The 27708-nt window shown below is 38.7% G+C and overlaps 1 protein-coding gene across 3 annotated transcripts in view; it reads left to right on the forward strand.

Moving 5' to 3' along the window:
• Window positions 1–21944, forward strand: part of cadm4 (cell adhesion molecule 4) — a 179365-nt gene extending 157421 nt beyond the window's left edge. For 2 of the 3 annotated variants that reach the window (XM_065245687.2, XM_065245686.2), the window contains exons 4-9: window positions 1715–1876; window positions 4087–4177; window positions 5873–6045; window positions 11032–11109; window positions 16157–16285; window positions 20324–21944. In XM_065245687.2, the coding sequence (XP_065101759.2) occupies window positions 1715–1876; window positions 4087–4177; window positions 5873–6045; window positions 11032–11109; window positions 16157–16285; window positions 20324–20433 (743 nt within the window). In that variant the 3' untranslated portion in view covers window positions 20434–21944. The remainder of the gene's footprint in view (window positions 1–1714; window positions 1877–4086; window positions 4178–5872; window positions 6046–11031; window positions 11110–16156; window positions 16286–20323) is intronic. The other variant, XM_065245688.2, reaches the window with a different exon arrangement.
• Window positions 21945–27708: the final 5764 nt, after the last annotated feature.

Raw genomic sequence — 27708 nt, forward strand, 5'->3', positions numbered from 1 at the left:
CGTACCGAGTTCTGATTGTGTAGTTTGTTTATTGTGTTGTGATATGATAGCAGCTTAGCTTGCCGTTAGCTTAGCTGGCGACTGCCGTATTCCTTTGGGTGGAGTTTAGTCAAAAACTGTTCTACTGACGTCATTAAAGCAGGAAGTAGAGGGCTGTAGTCCATCCGGCCGTTCGCTGTAGGCTTTGAAAGGCGAATTCTGTTAAAGAAAATATATCGCCTGGCATTGAACTTTGAGCTTTATCATTTTACAGGTATTATTTATGCTATTATAGCAACATTACACACTAACTAGGGTTTTAAAAATGGTATCAGAAAAAACGTTACCTTTAAGGGTGAGAGGTGCACATACACAGGAGACAGTGAGCTCCTATTGGCTGTTTTACCTTCAATATGCAGTCTAAGGGGCTCAACACTATTGTCGTCGTCTTGCTTGCAAAATCTAAAATGCTTCCATACCTCTGACTTTTTATGTGAAGGTGGCATCAACGTCAATGAAGCACCTGAAACCGCTATATTAAGCACTGAATGAATGAATGACAGGCTCGCCTCTCGCTCCTTGGTAACATCGCACAAGGCAAAAAAGAGGGTGACATCTAGTGAAGAAAAATAGTAATAAGATTAACGTTAATTTTGCGTTCAATGTTTGCGGAAATAAATTTGAAAAAATTGATTCTGCTCTTCAGAATCGATTTTGAATCGGCCACGTAAAAAAAAACAGATTAATCGAAAAATCTTTTTTTTTTGCCCAGCCCTAATAAGAGACCAGATTAAACGTGAACTCAGATGCCAAATGTCCCCACAAACCAGGAATTCCAGTAAATTTTTGACCTTGTGAGGACATTTTAAAGTCCCTATGAGGAATCAAGCTTATAAATCAAACAGAATTATGTTTCTTGAAAAAAACTAGAAAAATCTGAAGTAGGTTTTATGTGACGACTGGGGTTTGGGTTTGGGTTAGGGGAAGGGAATAAAATATACAGTTTGTAAAGTATAAAACCATTACGTCTATGGAATGTCCCTACAAAACATGGAAACATGTGTGTGTGTGTGTGTGTGTGTGTGTGTGTGTACTGGAAGTTTTTGAGTTTTGACTAATGAAATTCTTGTTGAATGACAACAAATTCAACTGCATACAACTGGCAAGTTGCAAATTACAGTTAATGGCTGTTGGGAAGGCACATGATGTTAAGCTAACATGTTTCCTGTACACAGTGCTAGTTGTGTAGGCAGATCAGTCACTTATCAGGTTCCTAAGATGGTTAGGATGGTACAGTGGGAAAAAACAGATCAAGTGTATGTCTGTATCTGCCTACCCACAGCAGATTCAATAAGACAGGTCTCAGAGTTTACACCTCTAAGCCAACGGCTTTCCTTTTCCGCTTGACTAAAAATAATTCAAATGTCTGCCTGATGAAGGATTTTACCAAATATCACTCATAAATATATCAACTGTGTTAGTTAGGCCAACCAATAGTACACTAAACTTCAGTCTCTTAATCACCTCATTCTTCCTCGCTATATGTTTTTCTCCTTCATTCTTCACATCACTCAATTTAAACGTAGTAGAGATGCAGCGAAAACACAACTCTGTTTTGTGCTTCATGTGCCACTCACAACATCAAAAGTATGCAAATAGTGTCTAGTTGAAATGTAAAACAGTTTAGAGAAAATATTCTTCTAATGCTTCTATTCCGTCCCTTTCATTTCTCCAGGTGTGATCTCTCAGCAGGAGAACGGGAAGACTGTGAGTGTGTCCAACACTATCCGTATCCCTGTGGAGAGGAAAGATAATGGAGCGGCGCTGACTTGCGAGGCGTCTCACCCGGCTCTCAGAGGACAGAAGCGAATTCGTCACTACAGCCTGGATGTTCATTGTGAGCCAACAATGCAGTCACGTTTCCATGACTACTGCCATATTACACTGATTAGCGGTTGTTATTAGCTAGCTGAAGCCCCATCTGTTTAAACATGTTCACTTGGCAAGTCTCTAACAAGGTTTGTTTGTTTGTGTTACATCTCGCCTGCTCTGATAAAGGATGATGAAGATGACAGTATATCCCATTACACATCAAGTGTTAAACACTTGAAAAAATGATTCACGATTTAACATTATCTCTTAATTCGTAAATGAGACAAATTTGGCTTGCCGTCTCTGATGAAGGGTTTAAGAATGACGATCGACTCGAGCTAAATTTCCCCTCTTGGAGTACTAAATCAATTAATGTAACATAATATTTAATACATAATAAAAGTAAAATTAATAGAGGGTGGCTTAACAGTGTTAGGGTGGTGGTGAGATGCCAGGGGCAATGGTTGACAATGACAACCGAATTGTAGTTTGTATACTCTGTACTTCTAGGATGATTTCACATCATCATTTGAAACAAGAAGTAAAAACCAAAACTATCGTTATCTATCGGTATCAGATGTCATTTTAAGTAATCGAATATCTGTATCAGCATCAGTGCATCTCTACTCTATCCACCTTTTTCTCGAATGCGGAAGAAGTAAGTGATGTGACAGATTTCCCTTCCTGTGCAAGACTTCCGGTTCAATAGCCAGCTGGTAGAAAACAGTGTAGTGGGAGCACGCGTAAAACATGATTTAAACAGTTAATATTTACTACACCTGCCATGTATGAACCAGTGTAAGGATGAAATTAAGAAGTGGCTTGATATATGAAGATATATTCAATCATTTAGTGTTATTGATCGGAGGTCACAGGTCTTCAATGAGCAAATATAAAAGCACAGAGACATACCAGTACCTTTACAATGGGAAAGTCAGTCGAGTGTTTGTACATGGAATTTGCCGGGGGCGTGGCAATCAAAGGGGCGTCATGATGAAAATCTAAATATTTTTATTTAAAACACTAAAATAAAACGTAATTTTGAAGAAAGTATGACAGAAAATGAACACATACTAGATTATTAATGAATCAAATGTTTTCACCTCTAACAGGAATAGCTGCGTGATGAAGGGAAACTAAAGGGTTAATAAACACAAACTAAAGCCGATGTTGTAGAACGTCTGGCAAACGATGATAGATAGCGCAAAAATTTCAAAAACTGATTACATTTATATCTAATCAACAGGCACGTGAAACCTAGCTAGCAGGTTGCTCAAACAGCAAAATCACCAGCTAACTTACTTTACATTTGCAAGAACTATAGACTAATAATACAATAACAGGCTTAAATAAACCCAAAACATTAGTACACTTACAGTTCTCACGGACACGTGTTTTATCAATTGGCTAGACAGTGACGGTCCAGACCACGTCGTTCTCACTTCGGCTGTGTGGCGCGCGTGCCCGCTTGCGGTGTGATTTTTTTTACGACCTAGTTAGGGCGGTAGGGTTTCCCAGCTTAGGCGGGCCGCCCGAACTGCAAAGTGCTGCGGGAAACCCTGGCTTCTTACGCACTAGGTGGAGACATGAGCTTATGAAATTATTTGCTTACTTTTTAAAGTGTTCAAAAGTATGCGCAAACCCATTACTATTATAAACATTAACTAAGCAGATTATGTCGGATATATTCTGTACTGTAATCAAATGTTTTTATAATATATATAATGTATTTATTGTTTACTGGCAGTTTCTATGAGAGGTTTTACTGGATGGATTTGTAAATACAGATGCCACATACACATTCAGTTCTTGTGCATGGATTATGGTTAAAACAAATGTTTTGTAGAGATTTACTGCGTTTGTATAAGCTATTATGGCAACCCCTAACTGCAAAAATTATGTCGGTCTTCCTGGATTTCATAATAAACATTAAACAGCTAGTCAAAACGGCACACTTGTGTCCTTCGCAATAGACTACCATTAGCTTTAGTGGCTCACCGGAAGTCATAAACAGGAAAGCTCAAAGATGGCGGCGCCCACTTTACGTCAAGAAACAGGTGGATATACTGTAAAGACATCTGAGTCCAAAGAGTCTAATTAAGCTGTAGAGTGTTTACTGCTGTTGTAACCCACAGTGAGTTTGTATCAGACACCTGTTAACAACGTGCCTAGATACTTCCCGTCTCATCCTCCCTCTTTATTTCCTACTTTCCATCTCTCTCTTTATCTCTGCAGTTGCTCCTACAGTGAAAATCATCCCCCCTCAGGGCATCCTAAGAGAGGGAGACTCCCTCAGTCTCACCTGCTCTGTTACCGGCAACCCACTGTGAGTACACACAAATGTGTTTGTTTCTTTTTTGCTGTCGTTTCCGATGGTGCGTGGGAAGTTTTGATGGATGCGAAAGCCTGTGTGAAGTTTTGTTTCTACATGTGCTTTAAAATCGAATCATCTGAACCGCTCCCAAAAGCGCAGCTTTTATCTTCTTACAATCCAAAGTGCTTACAATGGATCATCGCAATCCATCCAAAGTATAGCAGCTGGGAAAGAAGCGTCCTGCGTGTGCGCGAGGGAAAACATTCGTAACAGACTCCCCATAACGGCCTCTCTTATTCGCACTCTTTATAATTATCTGTCCTTCTCCCACAGTGGCTGTGAGCTTCAAGCCATTAAACCTCTCTGGAGTCTCGTAAGGGACGGCACTAAAATGAAAGATGGACGAATGGAGAGATAGAGAGGACGGATGAACTGCCAATGTCACTCATTTTATGCTGAAACGAAGGATTGAAGAAGAGAGAGAGAGAGAGAGAAAGCCTTAGCTGTAAAACAGAGATAAAGGCTTATATTATAAAATGGGTGCCTTTTTCTATTTGATAAGATGGTAATTTTTAAGATTTTGCCATTCTGTCAGACAGATAAATGAGTAAATAAATTGCATGCTGGCATCTCAAGCCATATTAATGCTTTTTAATAAATGTTAGGATGCAACAGAGTTGACAAGTTTATTGACAAGAAGCCAAAACTGGTATTGTCATTTTCAAAAATGTCTACATTTACATAGTCATTTACTGCTGTAAGTTATTCATTGTTTAAGAAATTCACTCGCATATAGGACACAAATGACTCCCGTTTGTACCTATTGACCCTGACATACCGTATGATTTATGTGATATGGGGAACATTAGAGAAAAGATTGTACGAAATGTTTAATTGTAGGGACACATTTGACGATTACAGGTTGCAGTGATGAGAAATGAGACTAGACCGCCCACCCATACAGAGCTTGCGTCTCTGGATGGGTGGAGATAAACGTGTGCGGTGATAGCAGGATGAGGGATGACTCCAGATGCTGCTCTATAGTAGCTGAACTCATGGTACACCGCTTCGTGCTGCTTGCTTATAAAGCCATTACGATCCTGTTCGTCCGGCATTAATCACCAATTAAACACAGTCTGCTTTTGTCGAAGGGGTGTGTTTATTATCCCTCGGTGCTCGGTGGGCTCATCTTTGGTGTTTGTGGTCATGTGTGTGTGTGTGGATCAAAAACCTGTGAGGGCTGTAATTAAAAGTGCCCAATGGGATTACAGTGGGTGATGATGGAGGGATTGTGTTTTAGTCAGGGTGGATGAAAGATGAGATGTTTAGCAGGGCTCAGAACAGAAGCCTTAGGCTTTTGCCCTGCAGCTTTCATGTATCTCCTGCTGCTATGGATAACCTCACAGCTGTTTGTGTTTAGTTATCTTCTCCCGTCATGCTCTTTTGTCTCTGTCTGCCTCATATTTGCTGAATTTTTTAGTTTTTGAACCTCTTATAATCCTTACCGTGCATATTCATGGTTTAGAGTGCTTCATTATATTCTTCCTTTTTTTGGCTTTTCTTTTTCTCCCTCTCTTTTGTTTAGAAAGTCTTAACACTTACATGTGTTGTTCTTTTGTTCCTAGTACTTCTTTTGCTTTTTTATTTCTTAATGATCCAAATGAAACAATGTGTCCTGATTAATTTCATATTTGTCGTCTTTTCTAGGCCACGTGACATCCAGTGGTCACGAGTAAATGACTCTCTTCCTGAGAGGGCGGAGAAAACTGGCAACATACTTCATATGTTTCGCCTCAGCCAATCACACAACGGCACCTACCTCTGTCAAGCGCATAATAATTACGGCCGTGCAGCTGACCACTACACTCTGCTGGTGTATGGTAAGAATTAAAGAGAAAGATTTCCCTGGTCACATGACCTTTCACATTAAGCACTCATTTATTTATTACCATCCATTCTTTTCGGCCTTCCTGCAGCTCAGTTGGTAGAGTATTGCATTAGTATCGTAAAGGTTGTGAGTTTGATTTCCAGGAAACACACATACTGATAAAATGTCAACCTTTAATGCATTGTAAATCACTTCGGATCTGCCAAATGCATAATGTAAATGAAATCTAACACGCACATACACAGAGAAGGAGGGAGAAATGTGTGTCTTTGGTCTTAAAGGAAAGTTCTTCATAGCTACATAAGTCTTTTTTTATTGCATTGGCTGTAACAAAGTCATCCTGTGTCTCCCCCAACACGACCCCCATGTGTTTTTTCCTCTCCTTACCTCTCAACCAAGGTCGCCCCCTGTGGCCATGCGGGGTAATGCACATTTCAACCATCCATAGATCTGCCGGAAGTGTGATGTAGTTTGAAAGAGTGTTAGAAATTAGATCCCCAGAGGTTGCTTTCTCTTTCTTCTCATTTTTTTTTTCACATGGTAGTGACAGCCATCAAACACTCTTGTTAACAAGGGGGCTCAGAGAGAGCAGGTGGGTGGGAATGTCATCTTTCATCCCTCGCTCCTTCTCTCTTTTGCTCTTTCTCTTTAACAGATCTGTGTAGGTGAGCCTCTTAGCTTTGAAACTCCTCTGCACTTCAGAAAATGGCCCTTTCTCTACATATTCCTTTCTTTTTTTCTTTAATTTCTTTCTTTTTGTGTCCTAGACAGAACATAGACCTTATTTTATGAATCTGGGAGTTCACAACAATCACAAGGTTTTAGCTGGTTTAGGACCGCCTGGTCTTCCAACTTTGTGGCCAAGTTTGTATTTACTGTAACTCGTTTAGGTAATCGACCAGCTGGTCCCCTCTGCTGATCAGTTTAAGATGCCTCAAACCCCTCCTAAAATCAATATACAGGCCAGACAGACCAGGCTAAGACCAGGAGAAGATGAAGCATTTACTCGCAGTATTAGCTTATTCAAGCATCACATGCCGGAGTTCATATGTTCAGTGATAGCGGTAGTGAAATGGCTGACTGAAGAAGAGGGAGAGCTGGTGAGATGATGAGTCAGCCATCACCGTGACAGCTCAATGGAATTGAGGATGGAGGAGGGGAGATCTCAATATCTCACTGTTTCGCACTGACAAACATTTTTCCCAGCGATTTATTGTCTTGTCTAAAGTGACCACGAAGTGCGAAATGAAGAGCAAACAGCCACTTTAAGAAAGATGGGCTGGGTTTTGAATGATGTTTAGAAAGTTGAGGAGGGTGAGAGAGACAGCAGAAGTGATGAAACATGCAACACACACACACACACATACACTCTTTTGATCTATATATATCTCCTTGACAGTGGGCTGCACAGTTCCCATTTTAACAGTATAGTATTTTTATATCATCATATCTGTACATTCAATGAATTGCTTCCAGCGTTAATATATGAAGTTATGAAATTAGTTAAATGTGTTAAATATGTAGCGCATATAAAGTTATTCACAACAGTTAGACACATTTATCTAATTGTAATGTCATGTTTCAAATATGCGACCCTGCCTGTGAAAACTCAGCTAAATGATTTTTTTATTTATTTACTGCTTCCTACAAAAAGCAGTCATACATAATGTAATGAACATTCTGTAAAAATTTAACCTTGATATCTTAACCCCTAAACTGGCACAAATCCCTTTTGATTTTTTTTGGGCTAGAAGCCTAATCGTGGTCTTGTTTTAAAGAAGACAATCAAAGGTTTTTCACAGATCTGGACGTGAAATATTAAATTAAAAAAATAGTTATAGCAGTTTAAATGTTTTAAAATATATATACAAATAATGCAATAACATAAATAAATCAATTAAATTATAATAATGTAAATGTTTCACAAAAGTATTAATGTAAGCATAAAGCCACATGTTTCAAATAGTTAAGATCCAAATTTTAAGGTAAAATCACAAAAAATGAGGTTTGTGTCACACTTTTGGTGGTTTTACCAACAACGGCCACTAGGTGTCAACGTTGTGCTGCATACTCTTGTCACAAATGAATAAATTACTGTCACTGCATTATTATTTATGCAAAAAGGTTTTGAAATATGAAAACTACATTCTTAGAGATTTCCAATGATATATAGTTTGTCAACATTTTTGAAGATTTATAATAGGATATATAGTTAGGAATATATCAAATTAATATGCATTCCTATGGGGGGTTATGTAACAAAAAAGTGGTGATGCAATATGAAAACTACACTCTTTGAGCTTTCCAACAATATATAGTTTATCAAGATTGTTTAGGTTCAAAATAGGATATTAGTGTTACAAATATATAATAACAAAGTGTGCCCACCTGTGGACCCGTGGTATTTTAGAAAATGGCTGTCACTTTGTCATTCCTTTACTAAAATGGTGATGAAAACTACACTCTTAGAGCTTTCAAACGATATATAGTTTGTAATGATTGGATAAGAGTTCACATGCAAAACACTGAAGTAAACGTAGGCGCCCCGCTGTCGGGACAGTGACATTTTGCAGGATATAAATGTTTTGAGGCACACTTTCTTCCTAAATGAATAATTTACTCTCCCTACATAATCTGTTTTATAAAACACTGTAGAAATATGTATTCTAGAGGCTTAGACCTTTCCAATGATACATGGTTTGTCGTGATCAATAAAAATTTTAATGCAAAATATTGAAAGTAATATCAGGTGTCTCGCTCACAGGATGGTGCCAGTTTTAAGGTCTTAAATGTAAAAATGAGCGAGGTCATGTCAAAGATTGAAATGAAACGTTGATGCTGTTGTTTTACAGACAGGTTCACATATATGTGATGAAGATTTTATGAAAATAAATTTAATCCATCTGTTATAAATCTATTGGCAACCATTTTTGTGTGTGCTAAAATACCCTTTCTCTCTTTGTAAGTACACGAGTATATTAAACATTACACAATAATTACATTAAATCCACCTGAGACCTAAAACGTACTAGTAAAATCATGATTTAAAGGAATAATTAGAACTGTTAACAGTCTCAGAGGAGATTAACAGCAGGGAGTGCAGCAGCAGGAGAGAAAGCTCAGGGGAAACGCAGTCTTTTCTTTGCCTTGGGCCTCCAAATTATTGAATTCACCCTTGTGAGGAGCAAAGGACAAAGGCGGAGGAAAATATGTTTGTGAACATTTATGCTGACATGCTGTGTGTTTTTATCAAATTGTCATTCTGTACACATTTCTGTGCTTTTCTTATTTATTTGCTTTAACACGCTGTCTTAACAAAGCCATTGTGTAACTACTTAGTCATGAAAATTTGCAACCAAAATTTTACAAGGATGTTAAAACCATTGTGGAGAGCAGTCAACTGTCGGCGAGGTCCTATAGCTTCAAACTGTGAGTGTGTGCTGCTTACCTCCACATACGCAGTCTGTTTTAGTGGTCATCCAGTCAGACCTTGAAGCCCTCCGGAGACGTGCTTATGTAAAACAGAAGCAGCACTTTGCTATGATTGACCTCGCTGCCAATAAAAGCCATTACTATCGAACTGCCTGAGAGAGCCACTGAAATTGAAATGAATGGAGGGGAAAGTGCGATGGAGAGAAAGATGGAGGCAGAACCATCGTTGCCCGCAGGAGAGATGCATACAGTAATGAGCTGGAGCTTTAATTGGGAGAAACAACACAGGCGATTAATTAATGAAGTGAAGCTCGGTAAAAAGGGTGAGAAAGTGAGCAAGAAGTAAAATTGTAATTTTGACATTTTAGAAGTCATGATAGGAATATTAAGTGTGCTGAATCTCAGGTACGACGACGGTGTTGACGACAGGGATGTGATCTTTGATAGAAGAGAGGAGAGGTGAGAGATCAAGATGGACTCCGTAGTCGGTGGATTAGAATATGTTTCTTTAGCTTAACTAGAATTTGTTAGCAGAACAAAGGTTGTGGGTTTGACCCCAGGTAACATACTGATGAATAAATGTATGGATTAAAGTATGCACTTTAAGTCGCTTAGAATATATAAATAATTATAAATGCAAGACCTATTTCCTGTCTATCTGTCTTTGGTATAATGCTAGCCCAAAACCAACTCTGAGACCGACATCTTTAACATCTGTGTGATGAACTGCCTATTAGATTTCAGCTTAAACCGTAATGATATACAGGAAGCAGGAAGAAATGCCTTTTAAATGGCAGTTACGAAAAAGTGCTATAGAAAAGCATTGAATGAAAAGCGAGAGTTGAAAAGGAGAGAGGAGCAGATGTAATATAATTAAAGAATCTGAATGATTGAGTATCACGGCTGTTTGGGGATTCTTTGGCATACGTACGGTGTCAGTCATTGAGAGGAAAGGAAGAGAAAATATAGCTCCCTCCTCTTTTTGAACATGCAGGGTGGTCTCAAGATATTGATCTGTGCCGAGTTATTAATCTGTGTGGTCCCATGCTATTTATCCCTCGAAGGGGCCACACGCATACACGCTCATAAAAATAGTCATTGCTTTGGGTTATATATAAAGATGATAGACTTATATGCAGATGGAAGAAAGAGTAGCTGTGAGCCTTTGAGGAGAGCGAGACAGTGCAAGAAAGACTGATGAGACTAGTGCTTATATTAGAGGTGTGGAGGATGGTGAGCACAGCAGAAAGATTGATGATCTTTGGGACGGAGGGATTTAAGATTACAGTGAGACAGAGCGCGAAACCTGGGGTGCGTCGTAACTGCAGTATTTGTCAGCGGTGTGGAATAAAGGGCTTTAGGAGAAAGTTGCTGCACCCTGCTGGCTGGAGATGTGGAGACCTCTTGACCCCCAACCTTTTTTCTCTCTACCCACACACACTACATGTCTAATATGTGTCATTTTGCATGTGTTTGCCTCTGCATGAGCTTGTGTTCAGCTGCAGTAGTTTATAAATAACCCTGTATTACTGCCATTCCCTTGTAGTGTCTGTTTCACCCACCTCCCATCCTGCCATTGCTCAACCCACCCCTCCATCCACCAGGTTTAAAGACGAGTATCAAGGTAACCCTTCCTCCATCACCTCACCTCCTCTGCTTCTTTTCCCTTCCCTTCCTGTTTCTAACCAAATTTATGTTTTTGGCATTTTCACCTATTTTTAAGAGGCTTTTTGCTATTGTACCTATTAAAGGGATACTGTATTTTCCGGAGTATAAGTCGCTCCGGAGTATAAGCCGCATCAGTCAAAAATGCATTTTGAAGAAAAAAATATATATATATAAGTCGCGCTGGACTGTACGTCGCGTTTATTTAGAAAATGATTTCACAAAATTCAAGCCGAAGAACAGAGATTTAATCTGAAAAGGCAAGTTATTAAACTAAACAATAGCACAGAACAGCAGGCTGAATAGGTGTCACGTTAAAGTAACATAAACGGTTATTTAAACGATACACCATAGCATACAGAAAAAACCTGGGTGGCTGAATGGGCAAAATTAAAACAATAAGGCAAATTAAGTTAAAAAAGGTCTGTATTACTGAATCCATTGAATTACATAAATACAGGAGCAGCTAGGAGCGGACTCTCGCTGCTGTAGACATTAATTGTTTCTATTGGTCCATATGAAATAATTTTGACGTATAAGTCGCACCTGACTTAAGTTGCAGGACCCGCCAAACTATGAAAAAAAGTGTGACTTATAGTCCGGAAAATACGGTACAGTTTTTCACTCAAAAATAAAAATTATGACATCATTTTCTCATTCTAATGTTGTTTTACAAGAGAGAACTCTTTCTTTTATCTCAACAGGTATTGTTTAGAAATAGTGAATGCTTGTATTTTGTTATAAGCACCTTTTGTACTATTGCAAAAAGGTGACATATCGCTTTTATTGCTTTGGACAAAAGCGCCTGCTAAATGCCTAAATGTAATGTTATGTATTGTTCTAAACCGGTATGCGTTTCTTTTTTCTGATAAACACACAAAAAATATATTTTTTTTAAGTAGGAAAACAAATATTTTGATAAATGATGGTAAGCAAGCACACAGTTCACGGTACCCATTGAATTCCATCTTATTTGTTTTTCCAACTATGGAAGTCAATGGTTACAATCAGCTGTGTGCTTGCCATTATGAAAAGATCTTTTTTGTGTTCACCAAAATAAAAAAAAACTCATACAGCTTTAGAACAACATGAGGGTGAGTACATTTTCTTTGGGATATCCCTTTAAGAATTAAAGTTAACTTGTTTTTAATAGGAATTTTTTGATTAGCATCGTATTCCATTTGATCTTTTCCTTTATAGGCAGCACATCAGAAACAGAAGCTATCTTTACTCATCGGTCTTTATTGCATATTACCCTCTATATCTGTCTCTATCTGATATATATATATTTGGATTTACAGCTTTTCATTTTACCTGAAATGTCAGTATTTTTTGCCGCCTCACACATTTCTTTTTCCCTTAGGAATTGCAAATCTTGTTTTTCAGTTGTTTTAACTTATTCTGAGTAAATCCATGTGAATTCCTTTTCCGACTACGCTGCTCTGAATGCTTACCTTTAAAATAGCGTTCCTTCATATGTTTTCCATTTTCTTATTCATGTGTTTCTGTATTTATTATTGTTCCCTAAGATGCACGTGCATACACTCCTATTGTCTTCCAAGTGCCCTTGTCATCTAAAGCACTAGCGCTGCTCTCTGAAGTATCTGCTAAGCTGCTGTTTCATGTTTTTGTTAGCATATGAGAGCCGGTGAACAGATGAAGAGACACATGCTAAAAGGAGAGGGCACAAAAAGAAAAACTCCTTAAATTCATAATGTTGTGGGAAGTGGGGTCGTGTCACCAGAGAGCCCTTGAACATCCAACCCCACAGAGCTACTGAAAGTTTTCAAAGACATACGTCACGTTTTTGCATTTTAAGTGCCATCTTGTTTCACGCAGATCATACTTTATCCAGGGTTAGAAATATATCCTAGATAATTACATATCAAGATTTCTCCCTCTATGCTTATGAACTCCAAGTTAATGTTATTATTTGCATATTTATGAGATCAAACTCGACGGGCATGCAACTTGTTTTTAATAACAGCTGTTGATTTCAGTGTATTGAAATGTAGAAAAGAAATTAATAATACATTCTCTTCGTGCCAATAAATGTGTTTGCCAATAGAGTGCCACAGGGATGAAGTGGACACTGGTTCCCTCGCAAAAAAATACTGAAGGTCTTCAATACTGAAGGTCTAGTGTTTTTCGCTGCTTTTTCTGGACAAAGCCCGCCCACGAGGCTGTTGGCCCTGAAGAATATCACTCCACTTTTTAACACCTACAAGCAATTCAGAAGAACCGAACTTTTGGATTTCATAACTGCCTAAAGCAAAACTCTTGGACGTCTTTTAGAGAGTCTATGCCGCAAACTTTGTATATTTTTGAGAATCCGATGTTTCGCTGATCATGATAACTGGTCATTATAATACACATGAACCTGACTGATTCTCTTCCTCAATTGAACGTCAGAGTTTTGTTTTTCAGGGACGGAAACTAAGCGCGACACTCGCGTCTCCCGGAAATCCGGTTTATTTCAACAAATCAAAAGACGACTTTGTCTTTCGCACAGGGTTTCCAGGAAAGTGTACGATAAACATCAGACGTTTAGCTAACATTCTGTGGGCGTGACGTCTGACGGCGCATTCACACGGGGCATAAGCGTTGCCGCTTTCCATTCACTTTTAATGGGTGACCTCAAGCGTTGGCAAACTGAAATGTGTTTATGGAAGACCGGAGCATGTGCTGCAGCCACTGTGATTGGCTGTTGGCCACGCTTCAGACAAGCCTTCCGTCAAGCGATAACGCTTTTGTCCCGTGTGAACGCGCCGTGAGGCTGAGACTAACTTTGCATCAACTTCAGTTTGTGCTGCGGCATGCCTGCTTCCGTCTTCCATCATAGCTTTCTGATTGTATATTGTTTCAATTCACGTGATAATCTCAAGAGCGTGTGTGCGTTTGTCCTTGGGGTTCGCCCCACACATCAGGATTTCTGATCGGAGCCACTCCGATCGCGAATCGTAAATATTAAGCATGTTTAATATTTACAATTCGCGATCGGAGCGGCTCCGATCAGAAACTCAAAAACTTTTGTTAAATACAGAGCTTATTTATTTTGTGTCCCGCTAGCATTCGGCTTAGCCTACAAAAAAACGCTATGGTGTTCTGTACGAGCACATAAATACGTAATAAGGTAAGCACTGTTTAGTTTATGATTGGTTATATTTTCCAAACAATGAAAGCATTTATCTTTTGTGTTTTGTTATTTTGATCACCTTTTTAGTTTCTATAAATATTTTGTTGATATATGTTTATATATATAATTGTGTTGCGTTGTGTAAATGTACATACTTACCTGTTTACTTACCTCTTGTGTTAATGATAGTCTTAACTAAAAGGGGCAGGGCTTTGCCTATAAGAAGGTGCCCCAGAAAAAGATCTGTGACAGTTAACCTGGCTAGCGAGTGTGCAAGTGTGGTGCCGTGAGCAATCTCTTTTTGTCTGTCTTAAAGTAGTGGGCTTATATATACGTTTATATATTCTTTTCTTTTGTTTTTTTTTGCAAGTATTGCCATAATTTTTTGGGGGAAACCCAGTTATAGCTGACAGCGGGTCTGTGAAGATCTGTTGTTTGACACACCCTCTCTCTTTAACATTTTAGTTTTAGTTTTTTACAGACAGAAATATAATAAAATGGAGAGTTATGGGAGACTTCACAAAAGCATCTCAGATATTTCTCCTGGAAAACAAGCCTCAGTCATTTTACGTGTCTCCAGAGTTTCAGAAAAGATGTCATCAAGGCCTCAGATGGTGCTCAGGCAGCGAAGTCTGAAAGCAGAAGTCAATTGCAGAATTTCTCATCCTATCTGAACTACACTATCCAGAAAATGGATTTTTAAATAAAACATAACAGAAAACTCAAAAAGTCGTCTCTTGAGCTTTGAGAGAGCAATCTCTGAGCAATAACCTTTCTTTAAAGGAAAAAAAAAAGATTTCACACTCGGTGCGTCTGAATCCACAATTCAGTGTAAGGGCCCCCAAAAAAGAGTGATCATAAGAAAAGTTCAGGGTTAATCAGTGTGAAAAGCTCTGTTCTGTCCACCTGACCTAAAGAAGATTATATCACATCCATTTCTAACATTTTCATTTCATGCACTTCATAGTGCAGAGTCACTGAATCTATCACCTTTTGCTCTCTATTCTGTTATGGTCTTCTCTCTCAGTCCCTTTCTTATGGCCTCTCGCTTTATCTCCAATCTGTGCAATTTTTCATCTAATTTTTGAGTTGCAGCTGTTCGCATTTTTGCTTTCTCCAGAAACTTTTGAGAACTGAAATGATATTTTCTCGAACAGTCGGGGAGAGAAGAACAATAGCGGGCAGAGAAGCACTACATTGGAAACACAGAGCTTGTGTTCTCTTTTTAATGTCACTGGCTGGGTGCCGGTTGACTGGCTCCCTGAGAAGTGTGTAAGACACGGAGCGCTCTTCATTTTCCACTGCCTATGGTTTCTAATGAAGCCTCCTTCTCTGCAGACTTCCCACTCTTACTTAAACATTTAAAGCTTATAGTTTGAAGTGTTTCATTTTTGTGTAAAATAACTCTTGTGTCAGCTTAAAATGCAGTGGCATCCATTGGAAAGACACATTTGCCCTCTTTTCCAGGCACCAGTGGAAACATTTCTGTTGACTGTTTGGCTGCAAGCAAGCATACTTTGTTCTTCTGTCTTTATGTCCTCACTATTTCATGACACTCTCTCTCTCTCTCTCTCTCTCTCTCTCTCTCTCTCTCTCTCTCTCAGGTTGTTAAATATTTAAGTGTTGTCCTGTCACAAAAAATGATGATTCTGAGTCAGCCTCTATCTATCTGTCAGTGTAAAAAACTTTAGTGAATACATGCCTGAATGCACCCACAATCTCATTACATCGATTCATCTATTCTCTGCAATCTTTTGCTGTTATTCATTGTGTTTACACGCACAAAAATAATCAATTGTCTTTCTTGTTTTCACTCTTTTTAAATTCCAATGCTAAAGCTGTACTCCTTGTGTTTTGTCCTGTTATTCAGACCCTGGGGCAGTGGTGGAGACCCACAGTGCAGTTCCATATGCGGTGATAGGGGGCATCCTGGCTCTACTGGTCTTTACTATTATCTGTGTGCTCATCATCACCATCTGGTGCTCCGTCCGACAGAAAGGTGACCTCCTCTGTCCACACGCACTTAGCCGGGCGTGACACACTGACATGTTACAGCTCGACCCCCTGAGGAGGGAGGACACAAATAAATGTCTAATGGTAGAGAGAAGGAGTGAGGGAATATAAAAGTAAATAAATGGCAACAGGGGTGTGTGGTGAGGAAGGGCAAAACAAAAGAATGTAAAACAAAGAAATGTTAAAGTGACTAATTTGACCCATACTAACTCTTTTGTACAAAAGGTCAGATTTCTGCTCCCATTGAGGCACATTAGATGCTGATTGGAACGATCTGCTGGGATCATTTGCACATAATTATGTTAATGTTAGCGTTAACTTTTTCTCACTAAAAGTATGCTGATAATATAGTTTCTCAAAAAAGGATCATTGGGTTTAATCTTGTTAAATTATAAGAATTAGTTTGATGGGCTTAATACGCATTGGCTGTTTTACAATAACTTTCATATTCCGTATTTTGATTTTTAAATGTTAGGGTTTACATAATGTGCAGTTGTTTTCGCAGTGATGCAATACTTAATTTTTTTTAATTGTAGATTTATCTTTTCAGCCATTAAAAGCCGTCTTATTCAAAAAGAGGCATCAGCACATGGTTAGGCCTATGTAATAATATATCATTATCAGTTTTTCCTAAAATTATTGGGATCGGAACCATTGTATGTGGGTAGGACAAGATCCACCCATTTCTTAAGACACAGGAAATTGGACCCACTTAATTTTTCTCTTATTTAGCGCATTTGTCTGTTCACTTGTCAGAGCGTTGTCAGTCAAATTCATTTACTAGAGAAATGCCCTAATAAATTAAACTCCGTTCCACATTTTAGCTACAGCCTTGACTTTCACCCTGCTGTTTTCTCAAATCCCATTTGGCTCAATTAGAGCCTGTATAATTTAAACTCCATTTCGTGTATTTACTACTTTGGTCTGCTGGACTCGCGACAGAACAAGGTAAACAAAGCGTTTAGGCTATAAAAGCAGTTGTTTAATTAAAAGGCACTGGAATAAAAGAAAGTGCTGTGTATACAGTATATGCACAGGTATTTGAGCAGATAATTCATTTTATGTACAAACAGTATATATTTACACTGACACACACACACATATATATAAAAATATATATACAGTCAGATAATAAGATTCTGGTTGTGCCACCCACCTCTACAGTGAGAGAATAATGGATGAGTAAAACCCAGCAGGAGAAAATAGTTGGTGTAGAGACATCTTGTGTTCCCGAGGGCAAGACAAAGAAAAGTGTATGTGTTAGTATGAGATGAGAGAGACTGTGACAGATCTGTTATATAGAGATCTAGCCCAGGGAAATGTGGGAAACGTAGGCATACATAGCCCTCACGTTTAATTGCCTTCATTTGCCGACCGTATCGTGGCACATCTAGAAAGAAAACTTAATTACCTTGTCCCTGCGCTGCTTTGAAACTTCTGCCAATCTCAGTATGTCACAATTTCCAATAAAGATCACAAGCCCCACAAATTGGGGGCGGAGGCCGAGGGAGGGAGGTACCAGAGTCCACCTGCCAATCAAAGTCAGAAGCAGTTAGTTCACCCATCAGCGTAGAAACCGAGAGCATTAAGAGTTGATCCTGTCTAACCTTGAGCTGGCTTCCAAGACAGAATGGAAGTGATTAATCGGAGGCTTAGTATAGAGGAAGAGGAACATTAAAGCCCTTGATGTATTGCCCTGGCGGGCATGGTCTGTGACACTCCTGTTGTTGTAACGACCCTATCAGCCTCTCCTCTACTCTTAAAAATAAAACCGCACGTACTAAAGATCGATTTTTTTAATTAAACACTGTGCCGCTACCATAGTTATTAGTGTTATTTGTCCCTGTGCCACAAATACAAAACTATTGGCTTAAATAATAATGTGAATAAAGAGGTTATATTGAATTGTGTTACTGACTACGCATTAAAATTTTAGGGGGGATTATAGCGTCACTGACTTTTGTGATTCAAGATGGTGCACATAGGATTTTAAAGGACAAGTTCGGTATTTTACACTTAAAGCCCTGTTTTCAGATTGTTTATGATGAAATAGAACGGTTTTGACTGAAATTTTGACATATGCGGCTGCCCCTAGAATTTGCGCGTGCTTGTGTTTCACCTCACACCTCTACAATGGGTTTAATGGTGCACTGGAACAATCCTTCCTAAAATGCATTAAACTTTCGTTTACAAAGACGTGAAACTCACCGAGTGGTCAGGGGTGTTCACTGGTATGCTCACACAAACATCGCTGCAAAATACGCATTCCAACAGGTTTTATCGTACTTTTTGCCAACTCCATTGACATGTATTAGATGTGCTGTGAGGTACGATATTACTCCGCGCCGGGAAGTAATTGTTTCTTTTCTTGCAAATTGGCAATGGCGGATTAGCGCCACCACCTGGGCTGGAGTGTCTATTATTCAAGCTCTAAGCGGAAGAATGTACGGGTGTGAGGCGTTTGGAAAAATAGGTCCACAAGTTTACAATGAATGCTAAAACACCTGTTGGAAAGCATCTTTTGCAGTGATTTTTGTGTGAGCATATCAGTGAACACCCCAGGCCACTCGGTGAGTTTCACGTCTTTGTAAACGAAAGTTTAATGCATTTTAGGAAGGATTGTTCCAGTGCACCATTAAACCCATTGTAGAGGTGTGAGGTGAAACGAAAACAAGCGAAAATTCTCAGGGCAGCCGCATATGTCGAAAATTCAATCAAAACCATTCTATTTCACCATAAACAATCTGAAAACAGGGCTTTAAGTGTAAAATACTGAACTTGTCCTTTAAGTTATAGACAATGACCTGCAGAAGAAGCCCAGATTGCTTTCTTTGCTCGGCCGAAACATGGCACTCAGATAATGAAGATTTAGAAGTGTATGTGAGGTTGATTTAATTCAACAACTTCATTAATCCCAAGGGTCCAATTAGTTTTTAGCAGACAGATTGAAGTGGAGACAAATGCATACCCTATAGGTACAGTACAGGTGAAGACACGAGATATATGGGTGATTCTCACGAAATCCAGATTTTGAAGGTGTCCAACATAAGAATTTTTTAAAAGCCCTTGAAGCCAATTTTTTTGCATATAAGATTAAGGTCTGAACTTACTATAACCATTATTTTTAGAGGATTTAAAAAATATTCCCTATAGAATTATTTAAATTTTTTAGATTATCATTATCAAAAATTATCATTACCACAACATGATATTCCATTAAATATATGCATTTACAAACTCATTTTTCGGTAATGAGAACTAAAAAGTTATCTAGGTACTATGACAAAAATAATTTCAACTTTATCTGGAGAGAAAAAATAACAACTGCTTACCTGGTAGCCATCTTAAGTGTCACAGTCAATTATGTCCCTTCCAACAATTTTTTTAAATATTAGTTCCTTGAGGGCTTAAACAATGATTTAAAGTTGTTGCGGAGGATGAGAATATTGGTCTTGGACACATTTATATTCCGTATTATTGTCTCTACATTTATCAACGATCACCAAATACCACATGTTTCTTTACTGTAAATGTTTATAGTATAACATGCACTGAAGCTTTTTATTTTTTAGATTTTTTAATTTGAAATATTTCAATGTCAAATGAACCCAAATCCAGTCATGGACACGTTGCGGTAATGAAAATTTCCCCCTTAAATGTGGAAAAAACAACAACTTTGGTTTGTATGATGTCATTTGAAATCATGTGCAAAATAGTACACAAAGAGATGTTTGTAACTGTATGCTTCTTATTTTGATTTACTTTTTTGATCAAAATGTTTCACGACACCTCATAAGTCTTATTTCGCGAGATTCACCCATATATGAAGTATGACTATGTTCGCATAAAATGAGAATAGATTAAATAAAAAGTCTACAATGTAACATAAATAATATACAGTAAAGTAAATATACAGTTAAAGCTAAAAGCAAACAATTAAAGTATTTAGTGGGAAGATGATGTCCTCATAAATAATTACGATTAGTATGATGAACTCAAAGTCATCTCTGCTTATCTCTTTTAGGTTCATATTTGACTCATGAGGCCAGTGGGTTGGATGAACATGGTGAGGTGCAGGAGGCGTTCCTCAACGGTAACGATGCCAGCCAGGGCAAAAAGGAATACCTGCTGTAGCGCCGCCCTAGTGGATCACTTCAGAAACACAGCAACCACACACACCGCTCTGAAACAGACACACCACCACAACGACAACCAGAAAGAGGCATCACAATCGTGCCATATGAAGATGGAGTGGAAAAGAGAGGACAGGAAATTTAATGGAATAGGGCGGAAAAAGAGAACAAGAGAGAGAGGGAGAGGGAGCAGGAGCCAAGACAAGAGTATAATTATTATGATTGAAAGAGATGCGAAGAACCACAAAGACCATCTCATCTCTCACACACATGCCGTTTTAGTTGTGAGTAAGATTGAGACAACTAGCTGTAACTATAGGGCCAGGAGAGAAAAGTGTCCATTTAAAACGGTCCGATCCATAACTGGCTGGGACAGCGGCGCTGCGGGAAGCCACAAGGGCTCATGAGCTATTGAATGTCCCAATGTGAGCAAATTGAAATACTTTGCATTGCCAAAGCATCTGAGCTTCAGAGACTAAACTAGTTGGAAATTCATCCACCAATAGCAGCGCTGAGACCTCAGAGCTGCCCTTATAAAGTATTCATACCGGTCTATCACCGTGTTTCATCCGGCAACTCCATTATCTGCTCATGTTGGCCAAAACTCGCTTCCTGACGATTTAGTGGTCCTGCTGAAAGACGGTCCCTCTTGTTTTGATTCTCTCTCTGTGAAACTCAGTTTCCCCCTCTTCCATTTTCCTTCCTCTCCGTCCTCTATTTCCACTTTTGTTTGTTAATAATTAAAGCGTTGGACATGTTCTTTTTAATGACTAGAATAAATTGGAGCGGACGGCTCGCTCTGAAACTGTAAAAAGGGGCTTAATTATCACGAAGCGTCAATGCGAACAAATGAGCGAAGAAGGGTTTGTATAGAGAACGTGCCAGATATTTAAACATTTTTGATTGTTACTACACGGAACACTTACACAATGAAACATATCTCTGAAGTCATTATTTGTATGAGGAAAAAGTCTATGAATAAGTTAAATTACTCTTTTAAAAACTGAAAAAAAAAGACTTTCTTTTTCGCGCATTACTGAGCGATGCTATTGTACTAACACAGAATATTAGCTTAGAGGTGCAAAATTGAACAAACTACTGTTACGTCATCTTTAAAAGAAAAAACTGAAAATTACAAAAATATATATTTCGTTACGTCTTAAAGAGATACCTGAGGTCTTAATTGTTTTTATTAATTATTATTTGGACTATTATGATCGTTGTTATTGTTATTATTCTTACTGTTATTATAATTGTAAATGTTATAAATTGTATACTTTCCATGCTTTAGTTTGACCTGTAGAAACAGCTGTGTACCCACTTTTCTCTCATCTCTTTCACCTTTCTAGATCTTTCTATACTCTTCGTGTCTTTCTCCAGATTTGTCCGTCTCCTCTTTGTCTTTCACTTCCTGTTTATTTTATAGTCTCTGCGTCGCTGTTGATATAGCTAACTGTACATCTTTATAGGGGAAAGATACCAAGCACGACAAAATAAAAAACTTAAAGAATCTCATGTGACTTGATACTTCCTTTCATATACTTATTAGACACATTGATGGAGTTTCACAAAAGTAGGAGAGAACAGGGGATATTTTTTTTTTTTTTGATTAGCCGAAACAGCATCAAAATAACAAAGATGGAAAGGCATGCGACTGGGATGATGGATCATTTGAATGAAGTAGAAGACAGACAGTGAGAGACAAAATAGGTGGATTAAAATATGAATCCTCTATTATTCCAGAGCAATCAATATAAGATTGTGTCAGAAGTCCCTTGCTGGGCGCACAAGGGGGGCGAGTGCGTTTAGATTTTAAAGCAGAGGGTAGGATGGATGATCGATGTGTTTGTCCTTTATTGATGGAGAGGCACTGCAGAAGCCAGTCGTAAACAGTAAGCGTCACATGACAATCAAAGCGTACACACTGTTCCCTGCTGTTCTGTTGCATGGCCTTCTTGGATACAGAAGGACATATGCTAGCAATATTTTTCCTAACTGCTCCGCAAAACAAATACATATAGATGGCTTCCGAGAAGTGAACTCCGGATGTAGAATTTAAATGAAGAATGACAGTAGACATCTGAAGATATCATCACTCTTGTATAAATTTCCTTTATAAGACACAAACATATTTGGCTGATGTGAATCCATGGGCTGTTGGTCAAATACCACATCAAAGATTCCTTCAGCTCTATCCAGGCAAGGACAATGAACATTGCATTCTCCGCATGACGGATTTGAAGCTTCCGTGCTCCTGGTAATGACCCCATTCAAGGAGATGTGGATTAGAGCAGGTGTGATGAATTGACCGAAACTGCTTTGGTGAAGTAAAATTGTCATATTGGCAGGAAGCTGAGGGCTCTCATGCGAGAAGAACAATTGAATGAGCTCTCAGTCACGAAAAAGGTTTTACTTGTTTTTTCCTTTTAACAGCATGCGTTCACTCAATACTTCACACCAGAACTTGAGGTTAGCGCACTCTCCAACGAGTGAGCGAGAGAGAGAGAAAGTGAAAGATGGTAATCAAGAAATTAAGAAAAAACACCAGACAAATTACAGTCTCAAAGTTCAGCCTGTGGAGTGTTAAAAAGACAAACTGGGTATAAAGTGACATTAGACTGAGCATTTCATGCTTGAAACAGATGGATAATGGGTGGTTTGGGAGAGAGAGAGAGAGAGATGGGGGGAGATCAACACAAATATACAGATACAAAAGGAGTCATTTCTCACAGCGGCACTGGCAAAAGTGAGGAAAACGAATAATCCAATTAGTGTGAAACAGGGCTTTCATTCAAGCTGCACATAAGAAGTGTGCATTTAATCAGCTATGGAATCCTGTTTTCCCTGCACGGGAGTTATTAAGTGGTTAATCATCTCAAAGCATTCATACAGTCTTTCCCACTTGATGTGCTATTAAAGTCATTTAATTAAACTTTTAGATCAAACCAAAAGGGTACGTTGAGTTTGAATGTTGATGGGGTGCATTTAAATGTGCTGTATTTAATTATGCATTAGTATATTTAAACTTATTGATGGCATTCATCTAACAGTCCTCTGGGATCCCATTTCTGTGTTATTCACTTTGACCATAATCCTGGAATATCACTGATAAAAGACATGACAGCAATGGAATATTTATTGAGAGGTTTTTGCCACATGACAAGAATTTACAAGTTTAACATGCATATGGATGCAGAAAGCCTGGCATCTTGAATGGACAAATATTGGGTTTGTATTATTCAACTACTGAACAGATTTACATAGAATCCATTAAAGCCCAGAGAAGATGTTTTGTTGGTCAAATATTGCTCTTTAATAGCTCTGGATAGTGCTTTTTTGAAGATTTCATTTAGGAAATGAAAACAAGAAATAAAAACAGACACAAATGAGATAATTACTGATGTACGGTATGGCGCTATACATTCAATGTAAATAGCAGAAATGTTATTTTACCAATCAAAATGAAAGTGAAATAAGAACTTGTATGAGTAAATCTAAGACTATATATTAACCTGCTAAGACCCAAGCTTTAGTTTGTCTTTTGTTCAGATTTCCTCCAGCTATTTAGGGTTAGGAAGAACCAATAAATATAATAACCAAAAAGTTTCTTTGAATATGAAGCAGTTTGTGTAAAACATGTTCCAGTAATACAGAATTAAGTATTATGGTTCAAACAACAAAAAAATGTGATGTCCACGTATGTGGACACACCATGTCTTAGGACGCTAAAACTATAGGAGACATATGACTGAAATCTATTTCTGAGGACAACAACTCAAAGCAAAAGTTTCTGTTTCCTCTCCATTTATTCTCATTTCTGTATAGGACAAACAACTTAGATATCAATTAACTCTATTTGTGTTTTATATAAGTGTACAAAAATAGCTGTTTAAGCATCGAATGATATCACACGCCTGGAGATATTTTGTCTTTGGTCGGGCCAGAGAAACAAAAATCCAAGACTGAACAGAATGCACCATCCACAGACTTCTCTCTTTAGAGATAGTAGTCAGATTGGGCACGAATAACAGCAGGACTCATTTACCTACAGGGTGGGATGTGGTGGTGAAGAGAAGAGAGGGGGCACAATGCTATTTATCTGGAGAAGTATGAAGGCTATCAGAGAAGACCAGCTGGGTCTAGTGGCACTTAGGGCGAAGAGCTGGAAAGTATGTGTGATGTGGATGGGCAGGCAAAGCATTACCATGGGGGAAATTCAGAGAACCAATGAGCAACACAAGACTGAGCTTCATAAAGTAGAACTCGCAACTTGCAGTATCAAATCCAGATACACAACCACTAGAGGAATAAGAAAAACAGTAAGGGCGTATATGTGAACCATGGAATGAGACTGGACTTTGCATATTGTCTGTGGCCAGGAACTTTGAGAGGAAGCTTTCATAAGGCAAAACTTTCCGATTGCAGAGTTATCAGGTAGTGCAGTTTTAAAGGCGTGTTATCATTCGCTTTAGGCTATTCGTCCAGGTCCAGCTGTATCTTCTGTCTGACCAGGTCTCCAGGTGCCAGGAGAGCTTAAAACAATGAACTGGCCAAAGGCAGCGATCGCTGAGGTTACCCAGCAAGCCAGCACTGAACACAAAAATCTGCCTATAATCAAGCCTTCATATGCTTTTAAAAATGTAGGGTTGCTTTCAAAATATATTTGGATAAAAAAGGAAATGGACAAATACAACCGCTGGGAATAAATTAGCCTGCAAAATGTCCATATTAAAATCAACCATGGATTAAAACAACTCCACATTTTCAGTATTCACAACATCACCCACTGATCCAACCAAACCAAGGCAAAGCTCTAGCGTCTGGTTCCTATACCAGCTGCAGTGGAACGTGTCTTCATACACAACTTCACACTCACTCCCATCATTAGCACCGTTAATAGAGTTTTTAAACAGGGATTATAGCCACACAGCATACATAACACCTGAGAGAGTGAGTGAGTGAGTGAGAAAGTTGTGTGGGATAAAATGGGAAGGGTCATTGCAAAGAAAATAAATGAATTATGGCAGATGTCTTCAACCAGAAAAAGAGTGTGTTTACAATATTAAGTTAACTTCAAACAAAGCTAAATAAATCTAAATAGTTAGTTGTCTTTCCCATATTACCACATATAAGTACCTTGGGGTCAAAATAACCCACAAGCCACTTTTCTTTATTTAAAAAAATGGTTCCCTTCATCTCAGTGGAATAAGATTTTGTTACTTTTCTAAATTATCTGTCATTATTCATAGAAAAAACTGGGCTTGATTCGGTTGTTCTGAAGATGTGTATTTCTTTTTTACAAAAGAGGTCCTTGGGGGTCAATATGACCCCAATTGAAAATGAATAGGATTTTTTTATTTGTCAAAAAAATGCATCCAGAATTAATCTGAAAATTTCCAGAAAAGAAGGTCTGAAACTAGAGCACAAATGCAATATATAAAAAAACAGCTCAATCACACACACAAAGACACAGTTAAGCCCGGTTTATAGTCATGCATAAGTTCTAGGCCGTAGCTACGGCATTGGCTATCCGTAGCCTGTGCGTAGCTCTGTGTAGCCTGACGTGTACAATTTTTAACAGCGCGTCAGTTCTACGCGGACTGCAAGAGCTGTGATTGGTCTACCAGAACCCCTCCCCTCGGGTAAAAAAGCTGCGTCATAGGTATTTACGTTTGCGACGGTAAAAACAAAGAATGGCCAAGTTAAGGAGTGATTTAACTCAAATTGCAACAAAAGTCGCTGTTTATTTACTTCCATCATTGCTGGTCTTCTCAAATCATACACAACAAGTTGCTGTTTCTTCTTTGTTTGTGCGTTTACTTGCCAAGCTTGTTCTTCTTTGACAGTTGTGCTGCTACTGTGGTTACACACGTGGATACTGCCTAAAAGAGGTCTGCACGCGGGTTTGCACGTCGACGCGAAAGACGACGCAAAAGTATAAATGAAAACCGTCGCGGAATGATCTACACTGTGGCAGCTTCGCCGTAGGACCTACGCACAACTATAACGAGCCCTTATCACTTACACACACAAAAAGACACACAGAGAAAGACAAAGTCACACACAAACATGCATGCGTGCACACACACACTTACATTTAGTCAAATTTCTGTGGCATTTTGTAAAAACAGACATTTCAAAATGCATCAGAAACTACAAAAAAATTCTACTATTTGAATAATAGTTATTTTGAATGTCCTTTCTAATGCTTATATATACATAAATTCACAAAATGTATCACTAAAATAGTGATGTGAGCAGTTGGCCACATCCTGTGAAAGCAATAGGTCTTTATGGCCCTCTGCAAGTGGCGGCAGTGGCTCAGTGGTTCATGTAGGTTGTTTACAAATTGGAAGGTTGGTGGTTCAATCCCCGCCTCCACCTGACCAAGTGTCGAGGTGTCCTTGAGCAAGACACCTAACCCCATGTGCTCCCGATGAGCTGGATGGCGCCTTGCATGGCGGACACCGCCGTCGGTGTATAAATGTGTGAGTTAATGGGTGAATGTGAGGCAACTTGTAAAGCACTTTGGATGGCCATAGGTCTGTTAAAAGCGCTATATAAATGCAGTCCATTTACCATTTACAAAAGTACTTAAAGGAACACGCCCACATTTTTGGAATTTAGCTTATTCACCAGTATCCCCCAGAGTTAGATAAGTCCATACATACCTTTCTCATCTCCATGCGTGCTGTAACTGTCTGACGCAGCCCAATCTAGCTTAGCTTAGCACAAAGACTGGAAGTGAATGGCTCCTGCTAGCATACTGCTCCCAATAAGTGACAAAATAACGCCAACATTTTCCTATTTATGTGTTGTGATTTGTATAGTATACTATACAAATCACAACACATAAATAGGAAAATGTTGGCGTTATTTTGTCACATATTGGGAGCAGTATGCTAGCTGGAACCATTCCCTTCCAGACTTTGTGCTAAGCTAGCTTGGGCTGTGTTAGACAGAGTTACAGCATGCACGGAGATGAGAAAGATATGTATGGACTTATCTAACTCTGGGGGATACAGTGAATAAGCTAAATTCCAAAAATGTGGGCGTGTTCCTTTAATATCTCCCAAAAGACAGCATTAATTACATGGGAAGTAAAGAAAAAATATATATTATTCGTATAATTAAAAATGTCTCCCCAGTTCAAGTCCCGGCTAGGGCAGGTGGCCTATCTCTGTGGAGTTTGCATGTTCTTCCTGTGTAAGCGTGGATTTACTCCAGGTACTGGTTTCCTCCCACAGGCCAAAAACATGCAAATTGAAGATGCCAA

The sequence above is a fragment of the Paramisgurnus dabryanus genome, chromosome 13 (assembly GCF_030506205.2).
Source record: "Paramisgurnus dabryanus chromosome 13, PD_genome_1.1, whole genome shotgun sequence".
Classification (NCBI taxonomy): Eukaryota; Metazoa; Chordata; class Actinopteri; order Cypriniformes; family Cobitidae; genus Paramisgurnus; species Paramisgurnus dabryanus.